Source organism: Chaetura pelagica, unplaced genomic scaffold, assembly GCF_000747805.2.
Source record: "Chaetura pelagica isolate M959 unplaced genomic scaffold, ChaPel_1.0 scaffold472, whole genome shotgun sequence".
Classification (NCBI taxonomy): domain Eukaryota; kingdom Metazoa; phylum Chordata; class Aves; order Apodiformes; family Apodidae; genus Chaetura; species Chaetura pelagica.
Window position 1 is genome coordinate 1,665,856 of NW_009952566.1, and position 11,002 is coordinate 1,676,857.

General features: G+C 43.2%; 1 protein-coding gene across 1 annotated transcript in view; it reads right to left on the reverse strand.

The window, feature by feature from the left end:
- The window catches only part of SPRED2 (sprouty-related, EVH1 domain containing 2), a 40,546-nt gene extending 37,500 nt beyond the window's left edge, over window positions 1-3,046 (reverse strand). The window contains exon 1 of the mRNA XM_009993446.1: window positions 3,030-3,046. Within this exon, the coding sequence (XP_009991748.1) occupies window positions 3,030-3,046 (17 nt within the window). The remainder of the gene's footprint in view (window positions 1-3,029) is intronic.
- Window positions 3,047-11,002: the final 7,956 nt, after the last annotated feature.

Here is an 11,002-nt window from a genome sequence, read left to right on the forward strand (position 1 = left end):
GCCCTAAGGCTTAAGCATCTTCAGCCCTCAAAAGCTTGTCTTCTTATATGACACATGGCCTCGTGCAAGGAACATAGCTCCAGCAGGCTGAAGCAAACCCAGAGAAGTACCTTTTGATTTAATTTTTCATTCCTTGATGCCTTCTGGGTCTAGAGTAGCACCAAAGACATAGTAAAGAGGGCTAGGTACTCCATGGCTAGGTGCCCAGCAGGTTGGGGGCTTCCAGTGCTGCAGCCCATCCAAAAAGCCTCCCTAAGAAAGATTAATAGCAGTTTTGTTTGGTTGTTTTGGTTTTGGTTTTTTTTTTCCAGAAGGAAAAGGACTTCTCAAAAAACCAAGACACCTGCAACAACCTAGCCCCCAGCCTCCACATCTCCCTTAAACACTGAGGCAACAACGAACAAAGGAACCCTTTCACCAGAACATTTGCTAAATATTTAAGGCTGATTTTACCAAGTTTATGAGAAACAGCTCTACCCTACTTGCTTGAATGGGATTTCATAACCCCATAATTCTTTGAGAACCTTCCAAGAAGTACATAGGCAACTAATTTTTAAAATATATATATTTATACATCTATAAAACATAAACAAGTAACATCGCTAATGGTAGATATAAAAAAAGTTATATATATACTAATTTATTATAAGTAATTATTTTTTAAAATGACACCCACAAAAGCATCAGCTTCTGCTCTGAGAGTAACTCTCACAGCACCTTTTTACAACGCAACATCCCAGCTAATCTGGATGCACGAAACTATTGGACAAGAGTTTTAATCCAGCAACCACTCCTCCTGTGCCAAGCTTGCCCAGCCTTCCCTGCCAAGTGCTATATACATGGACAAAACCCCAAACGAACCAGCAAGTGGCTTTTCAGGGTAAACAACAGGCTTGCAAACATGCTGACGAGCAAGTGAAGATCTACTGACGCAGCTGGAGCGCACAGATTTTAAGGGCTTTCCCCAGAAATCAGCTTACTATGCAAATAGTATTGAATTAAAATGAAAGTCTAACTGCATCACAGGTAGTTTACTACTCAGGGCTGCAGTAAACCATCTATGCCACTTATGTTGAAACTGAGTAACTGAGTTATTGTAACCCACAGCAAACCTTGCTACAAAAATACCCCAAAAGTTTGAGGTTGCTTTTTTTTGGTTTTGTTTTTTGTTTTTCTAAAAGACAGCCACAACACCACTAGGACGCACACTAATGACAAAACTTTTAATGAGCAACCATTTAATGAAATCTCTTAAAAAACAAAACAAAACACAGTGAACCTGTCTCAATGGAGAATCAAGTTACCTCAGGATCAGTCTCATCACAGCGTTGTCAGCTGCTCTGTCACTGATTGCAAATTACAGGTTTGGGGATTACTAAAAAAAAAAATCTTAAAATTCTTCAAATTTGTTTAATGAATCAATTTTGCAATAAATCCTTATAGCTGCACACAACGGTATGTCTTAGTTGTAAGGAACAGCAAAACAAACAAATCTGTTCAGTAACATAATGCATTTTAATAATTTGCACTGCACCTCATCAAGTCAGCATGCAGTGCAGGCAAGACTTGCACACTCAAGTCCCACTACTTTCATGCAAGGGTACAAAATATTAACCGATTTCAAGGAAAACTAATTAGCTTTATCATTTACTGTAATGAGAAGGGAAGTTGTTATTGCATGACAGATGGTATTTGTTTTGTATCACATGCAAGATAAGTGAAAAGCGCATAAAAGCTCAACCAGCCAAACAGGTAGTTGCATGAGATCTGCATCCTGAATTGATTTCCCCCTGCTTCCCCTACCCTGAAAAAAAAGCCACAAATTTTACCCTATTTTTTGTCTAACATACACTGACCACAAACACCATTACTGTTTTCCTACGTTAGCTAACAAATGGAGAAATTTAGGAAAATAAGAAATAAAACTAACAAGAACAGCAACTGCATACTAGCTTCACAACTTTTATTGCCATTCTTATTTTGTAAAATGAAACTAGAGATTCGATACCGCTCGCCAAAAACTGCAGAGGAATGCAATGCAGAGATCTCTTCGATTCACAAGACGACGCTACTGCCACATGACACTCGTCCCCATTCAGTGAGTTTTTGCTACCCGTGCCATAGCCTGCCGGGATACCCACGATGCCACCACCCACAGTGGCCAGAAGAGGTATCTCATTACTTCCATATAACATCATGTTTTGCAGGTTTAAGCACTACCTGTCCTAATGCAGCCGTACTACAGAACAAGGGGTACTTCGGCTCCAGAATCAGTGATACCCAATGACATAAGAATAATTACTTATGCACACCCATATGGACATACCATTTCTCAAACACTTTAAGTTTACAAAGAAAAAAAATAATGCAGAAACTGCTCGCCCTAAGCCATCTGCATTTCCTCCCCCTTCCTCCATTTTGATGAGTGCAGAATATAACTATATTTATCCGCCTGTAAACATCCTCCATGACATGCATGATACAACTACAAAGGGTAGACCATATTTTGCAAATACAAAAACCACTTCTGTGACTCAATTCCAGCTGAATGTGTATCAGAGAAGGGCAGGAGGGAGTAAGCAGGATAATTGTGGTCTAAATCTAAAGGGTTTTTATCTTTTGCCAGGTAAACGCATTAAAAAAAAAGGAAAATAAAAGAAGACATTCTTAACTACATCAAAATAACCAGTATGCATGTTGATTCTGCCGTCCACCTCTCTTTAACCCTGCTACCCCAAGCAGTGTCCATGGAGAGGGACATCAAAGGAAGCAGCTTCTCAGGCAACCTCCGTTTCCCTCTTGGGATTTAAGAGAGGGTGCACGTTAAACCATTACTTCTGAAAAAAACTGGTATGCAAGCATAAATGAAAGCCCTTGTTTCACAGAAGTCATACATTCTCACCGATAAATTACATGCTGATTTAGAAAAGACTCAGAAGCTCCGTGGGGGGAAATGGGGGGAAGCGGAGATTAAAAAGAAAAAAAGTAAAAAATAAGAAGTTATACACAGCAAGAGCACACACACATACCTGCTGGGGGATGCCATTTCCTCTACATTTTACACCCCGACTGCTCTGGTTTACCATCATTGCCACTTGCAGCCACCTGGTTGCTCTGGCTGCCCCGTGTCCCAGCTGGCCGAGCCAGCGAGCGGCTTCCCCCCATGCGTGATTCAGTCTCCTTGAGGGATGTGCTGCATTGTACCGGGTGAGTCATCCCAGAGGTATTCTGCATATTACAGCCCCACTCATTCCCAACATCCTCCCGGCTCAGCTCGGAGAGCACCAGTGCACGCACTGGCCAAAGATCCTTGCTTCCCCACCCCGGTTACGGGCTGGAAAAAAAAATAAAATCATTACGATACCACTGCCATAAACCAATAACGGGGGCGTTTGGCAGCAGCTGAGGGAGTAAACTCACTGCTGAGAGGTTGCACCAGCCCAGCAGGCACGTCACCCGCTCGCCCAGGACTGCAAACAGGTCCAAAGTTGAAAGCGGGCGTCATCTCCTGTAACCCCGGCTGCACTTTATTCCCCAAAAGCTGCTAACGCAGCGCTGGGACCAAGAGTCCAAACAACAGGCTTGGGGGAAGTGCTCAGCCTTCTGACATGCTTGTCTCCATTGCAGCTTTCAACAGGATTTTAAACACTTCCAGCTTGCAACAAATTGTTATTTATAAATATCAGCCCTAGGTCCTTCTATACCGTTTCTTTGTAGGCAACCCACACAACCGCAACACCAATGCAGCAACACCCTTACACACGGGCTTCATTTCAGGCAGGTGGTCCCAAGTGTTCCCTTTGCTGCTCAAAAACTTTCATTTAACCACCTTAACTCTTTGCTCTGCCAGCGTCACCTCCTTCCCCCAAGTTACATGATCATCCTTAAATGCCCTCTCATGTTTTAAAAGCAGCGATGTTGCTCAAGAACTGCCTCGGCACCAATGGCAAGAATAAAAATTGTGACATTTGGGCTCTGAAAGCAGCTTCTAAAAATAATTGCCCAATTTCTGAACTAATACACACTGATGACTGGGCAGGAGTGGGGGGGAAGTAAGCTAGTTTAAATGTTTCCAGGCTCAGCTGCTTCTGCCTTTCTTAAACCCAAACCATTTTAACTTCCACTTGGAGCAAAAAATCCTTTTCCAGGAGGGAAAACAGCAGCTGAGATAATGGTGCCTGAAAACATCCTTTATGAAAGCTGCACCCCCATTGTACAGATCTCATAACCTAAAGCCACTCATGCTCTTGCAAACTCCAACCTGGGACCATGGAACACCAAGCCTGAACCACCAGGCTGCAGAAAGGATGCTGAGGACATCCCAAGTCACCCGAACAGAAGTACTTGTCGGCTGCTGCTCCAGCATCCAGCAAGCACACGTGTGGGTGCAGCTGTAGGCACCTATTTGCAGCTTGGCTGGATTTTGTCACAACAACGGAATTAAGATACAGTCCGAAGCCACACTGAAGGTAACAGGCAGTATTTGTTACAGTGGGATCAAGTGACAGCTGCATTTACCCTATTTCAATATAAAAGATTAAAAGGTCCTTAATTTACTGGGGAAAGCATGCTGTGTTTTGGTAGAACTGCATTTGCAACCACTGGGTGACTCATTAGCCAGTCACAGTATCTGCTATCCAAGTAATTAAAAAAAGGTATTAAAAAAAAAAATTAAAATTAACTGCACACCCCAGTCCACACCTGTCCTACCCTGATGAGCCAGGATTTTCTGCCTTGCTTTCCTCTTCCAAGCTCTGCAGCAGCACTGCTTTTAACCTCAAATGTTTAACACAGCTCCAGCCAGCTCTGTCCTCAGCTGTCTCCAGCAAGAAGTCAGCACGTAAGTCCAAAGCAGCATCAGCCAGAAAAATTAAAAGAAAAATGCCTGGCCTTTTCTGCTGCAAGTCCAGTTTCCAAAGTCTTTCTCCCAAGGGATGGAGGAACATTAAATTAGCCTCCCAGTGTAAGAGAGAACTAACTTTGTATAAGTTGTGTTGTAATCATATTTTTGAAAGAACAGCCTGAGTGGTTACATCTCCCCAAAGCCTCTCTGGTCCTCTTAGAAACTCAAAAAACAGGACACAGTGAGATTCAGGACTGAGGCCCAACAGAAAGCAGCTCATTGAAGAGTGGCATTAACAAACAGGATGCTGGCATTACACAACAAAACACAGGTTTACAGGGAAAAGCCATCACACTGTGAAGCTAATACAACTTTGCAGCTGTTGCAGGGTAGCTCTCAGCTCACCTGGCTGGGTTGGGTACCTCTGCACAGTCGCCCATTTGCTGCCGTGCCAGTATCAGGCAGGGAGAAACACTGTGCTTGAAAATGCAAGACGCTGAAAAGCTCTCATGTTACAGTGCTCAAGCCATATGAATGTAAATAAAGCCCTGGCCTTCTGTCTATACAGAGGAGTTGCTTCATCAGTCAAGAACAACTACCACCTAATTCAGCCGGCTTCAAGCCCTGTTCCCAAGGGTTTTCTCCAAAGGGAAGCGGATATTAAGTCACCAGATAGTTGTGAGCATCAACTGAATCACTGGTTGGGTTCTTGTTTTTGCAAATGTTCTTTGAACTTAAGGCTAAGCTAACAAACCTCAGCTCCAGGGTTGGCAATGCTGCTGCACTTATTATTTTTCCTCTTAAGTACTGCCCTGTCCAGTACACCTTAGCATATCCAACCCAACTAGCTTGGCCCTACAGTGAAATATCCTCCAAAAATTCTGTGCGTGTCCTAGTTTGGACTGGTGAGCAGCTGCTCTAATACAGGAACATCTTCCCTAGTTTCCAGCAGGATGCACACTGCCACAGGGTTTTGCTATTAGAAATCTAAAGTAAACATTGCAACTGGAGAGCCAACAAGGCAGTGGGTTTGCTTTCCGCTGCCTGCCAGCCAACTACAAGCACAGTTCAAAGAGCTGAGACTGTGGTCAGAACAAGAGGAGCCCATTTTCACTGTAGCTGCTGGAGCATTTGTAATTAAGATAATGAAATTCAGTCACCTCGTTAATGCCAGTCGTATTAATGGGCTGAACGGCTGCAGCACAACATTAACACAGTGCACAGGACCAAGCCCTGACAGCTTGTGAAGCAAGCAAAAAGATGTTTCAGCACCTAATTTTGGTGCAGCATAGGCTTCTGAGTATCTACAGTCCCAGGTCCGCCCAGGACACCCTGAAACTTGTAATGTCTCATCTAGGAACACCAGACAACCTCCCTGGCACAGCATTTAAGACTTGATATAGCAGTAGTGCCTAGACATCACTTACTGTGCCTTGTAAAGGGTAAAGAAGGTGGCTTTTCTCTTTCTGTTTTAATTTTAAAAAACAACAAACCCCCAAAAAAGACTATACAGACATGGTCAATGTAGTCTTTTGTCCAGCACTTCAGAAACACCCATTTCATTCATGTTGTCCTGGTTCCCCACAGTTTTCTTGAACACAGAATTCACCCAAATCACACTGTAGGGAAGAGCTGGAATTACAGCAGAAATAGGAAAAATGGCAGAACCGCTCAAACTTAGGAATGACACTGTAGGGAAGAGCTGGAATTACAGCAAATAGGAAATATGAAAAATGGCAGAACCGCTCAAACTTAGGAATAACTTAAAACTTTTTTGTGATGTTCTTGGGGCTGCTAAACATTCAGAAGCAGTGAAATGTTCCCCCCTACCTACTGTTACCATGCTTTCCCAATTTTCCATGAAACTGGTGTAAGGCTCTCCCATGCTGCACACCTCTGCCAGCACAAAGGCAAGGTATTATTAGAAGTCCAGTGGAATAGCACTTCAGCAGTGGAAGAGTCTGCTGGAGGACAGGTGGTCCATAAAAGCCCACGTGGGATCAGTTCTGGTCACGGCACAGCTCTATTCTCAAAACAGACTTCACCCAGATATTAAGCATCACTGATCACGATACTTTCCTAACACCAATGCACCCCAAGTAGTCCAGTAAAACTAAAGGAAGGAGAAAGCTTCATTATTTAATCTCTTGTAGACATCACCTGATCCAAAACAGAGGATCCATCCCTTTTTACTTTTGCAGTTGACTCCAGCAAGCTGCAAGCCACCAGCAGTGGGAGCATTTTGCCATGAGCACTCAGGAGCAACTGCTTTGCAGCAACTCAAGACCCAGGCTGGGAGGTCATTGTCCCAGGTGGACCAGTGCAGGCATCAGATCATTATATACAGTACAAACCCAGGTCCTAGTGAAGGCAAAACCTGTTTATATATTTATTATTGAGGTGCCAAATGTACATGGTAAGTTGGAGGCAGCATTTCTTTGCCATTTCAAACTGTGCAAACCAAGGCAACTCTTCATAAATTGGTTTTAAAAATTCATCTCCACGTGACTCACAGCTTGCAACAATCATTTTTCTTTTCTGAGTGTTTTAAAGCTTAGGCATTTGACAGACACGTCATCGATGAATGGACCTTTGTAAATAGAGATGACAGTACAAATGGACCCCAGCATAGACGGCTATTTCCATCCAGGATGCAGAAGGGTTTTGGGTGGAGGCCCTGTGGATTTAATTTTCCTGCAAACAGATCAAAGGAAAGCCACTGAGAGCATCTTACTCGACTCCAAATAAACATCCATGACCAGAAGAGAGGTTACACAAATGACATGCACCGAGCTCCTCTGTGCCAGAAAAACCCCATGTGCATTTCTTCTAATTAAACCCTTCCTCCATAGCTAATTGATACCTGGACAAACAGTTGTAATATACTCCAGGAAACCTAACCCTGTACTTTGCATTCATGTAACACAGACACAATCATCACAGGGCAGGCTGTGAAATTTTATTTTCTTCATAAAAACTGTGAGGGGGAAAAAAAAAAAAAAAAAAGAGAGCTAGTAAAACCTCAAGACCTTCCTCCCTCCCTTTTCACACTTAAATTCTTAGTTCCAAGGACAGCTGCTTTTGATGTCCTGCCTGTCCATGGTTTGCATCTGAATTTTTGTTTTTTCTTGCACTGGTATCAATATCTCCTAGACTGGTCAGCGGGCAGAGTTCAACCACCTGAAGAGCTCCTTGCCTCAACAGGCCAACATCAATCGCTGCCGCAGACGGGTTCATACCTCTGACCCCTTCAGAAAACCAATCGCTCGCTCATAACACAAGCTGAAGAGCTTGACTTGGTTGATTGTTCCAAAAATCAAACTTCTGTTTCATTTCAGCTTTAATCTAGACTGTCTAATCAAACATATGCTTTACTCTACTTTATCTACAAAAGATCTCAAGTGATGAAGAATCCACAATATCCCTAGAGTTGTTTTCTTTTAAAGGGCGAATCTTATTTTAACTTCTAACCACTGTATCTTTGCTTTCCCTTTCTGCAGGATAAAAATTTTTCCCATGCAAGTACTCCCATGCTAATTGTGTGTACCCCAGACTGTGTGTATCGTTTCCTGTCTTTTCCAATTTCTTCTTTCTAGATTTCAAGTCACTCTTGCAGCTCTTTCTGAGGGCTGGATCTACCTTTTGCAAAGCTCTCACGCCAGGACTCGATATTTCATGCTAAAAGCACCTGTAACGGCAGCAAGACAGCAGACTATGAGGGAAGCACCACAATACGATAACCTTTATCCTCCCATGTTTCTGAATCCAATGAAAACTTCCACAGAACAGCATTGACCAGCTCCAAGCTCTCACACATCAGCAGATGTTGACAGCACCTCCTCTCAGCCAGCTCCCTGTTTTGCTGGGGACAGCCTTAATCTGGCCAGCTTAAATTTTCAAGACCATTCTGCCTCAGAGTCCTTTAAGTGTTAGTAAAACATTATCTTCCTCTTAAAATGTACCTTGTCCAGCTCCTTCTATTGCTCTCAGGAATGAACTGCTATTTTACAGCCTTAAAGGAAGATGTTTAGTGCTTATAATTCTGCCTTGATTTTTAGTAGGGTGGGAATTACTTTCTTGTTAATTTTTTGTACTGATACTTGCAGTCTGCCTCTTCTGGAACACAGAAACAACATGAGGCAGGTTTCCCCTCCTGCACAGAGTACGCCTGCCCTGTGTTGGGACACCTGGTATTAACAGCTTTCTGACATTATTTAAATCCTATAGCAAACAAATTTCTCACCAATACCCTCAGTTTCCTGCAGCCAACTGTGTGCATCTCCCAACATCTACTTAGCTCTCCCTGCAGCTCGCTTTCCTGTTTACATCTCTGCCGCCACTTCCCTTGCAAAGCAGAAAGGCTTTGGAAAAAGCACAAACAAACAAGCATTTCCTCAAGCTGCAGGCAGTTGCGTGCCTCTCCTCCCACCACCATCCTTCACCCGGTCACAAGTGTCACTCATATTTAACGGCTTATGTTTCCTGTGGTCTCTTTTTATAGGCAGAACCTTTAAATGCTAGAAGATATGGCTGTGTGAAGTGCCCAGCAGTGGCAACAGCAGCTTTGTACACAGCAGAGAAGTCAATCAGTGGAGATCACTTTGGGGTCATCCCATATTCTCATTCTGACAGGTAAGGACAAGTTGTTTGACGGGCCGCACGTTGGTGTTTTCAAGCCAATTCCTTTTACAAAAATGTTTTAGAAATGTCTGGCTATGAACAGTGTGTGTCCTCTGGCCTATCTGAAGGTGACTGAGGCCTCCCATGGTCTTTCTTGGTTTTGAGCAGCACAGAAGCAAAAGAGCTTCTCATCCTGTTCCCATCAGGGTTTTTGTTGCACTCAGCATCAGCTGGGAGTGGCAATCTAAAATCTTCTGGGTTTAATCAACGGCCCATACAAGACCAAAAAACCTGCTAAGCTCAGAAAGTATCTAGTAATGGATTAAGTCTACTCATTTAACAGGCCACAACTCTGTTTAAAAACACAAAGAAATAAATACTGAAGAAAAGCAACGTTACCTTAATGTTGAAGATCTGCAGGAAGAAAATATTTACCTTTTATCTTTGGGTAAAACCTCATCTATACCTTTTCCACTCCCAATAAATTATTAAGGTAATATCTAGAAGGGAAGAAGAAGATTCACCCTGATTTTTTTTTTTCCTCAGCTTCCCACTTGTTTTTCACTGTCTCAAGCTGTTAAAACCACTCTAAGCATGTTCAGCAGATGATAATGGAACCGCAAGCATTTATCTCAATCCAAAAGGGCTTATTTCTTTTTCTCCCCTTAAACTCAGATTTAACTAGGGTTTTAATTCTTGTTTACCAAGGATGCAAAATCAACAGGAGGTGCATGCTTATCCTTCAACGCCCCATCTACAAAATTGGTTTTCTTTTCCCTTAAGGCTGTTACATCCAGCTATAAGTCTCTGTCTTCCTTGCTTAGGATTTACCTGCTCCTGCCAATATGAAGTCAGTGGAATTTTAGAAATAAAGAGCTATGGGTCTTCACTGCATTCATGCAACGGCAGGGCAGCTCCACACCCAGCAATCCAGTGGGATGTTTTGGTTCCCAGACAAGATGGTGGTGGAAGCATGACATGTCAAGACTGCCCTGCAAGGCCTTGTTGACCACTAGACATGAATATACAGAGAAAACAGCCATGGCATTTCAGCAGACAAAGTGAGAGAAATATGCACACATTGCCCAAAAGCAAGTTAATTGTGAGCTTTGTGAAACAATTTGCACTGTGACAGGAAGAAGACCAACGGTATCTTGGGATGAATTAGGAAGAATGTAGCCAGTAGGTCAACAGAGGTCATCCTCCCCCTTTACTCTGCCCTAATGAGGCGACATCTGGAATACTGTATTAAATCCTGGGCTCCCCAGTTCAAGAGAGATAGGGAACTGCTGAAGAGAGCCTAGTATAGGGCAAACAAAGATGACTGGGGGACTGGAGAAACTCTCTTATGAGGAAAGGCTGAGAGAGCTGGGACTCTAGCCTGGACAAGAGAAGGCTGAGGGGAGATCTTATTAATGCCTGTAAGTACCTAAAGGATCGGTGCAAGGAGGATGGAGCCAGACTCTTTTCAATAGTGCCCAGTAATAGGACAAGGGGCAATGGGAATAAACTGGAACACAGGAAATTCTATCTGAACAC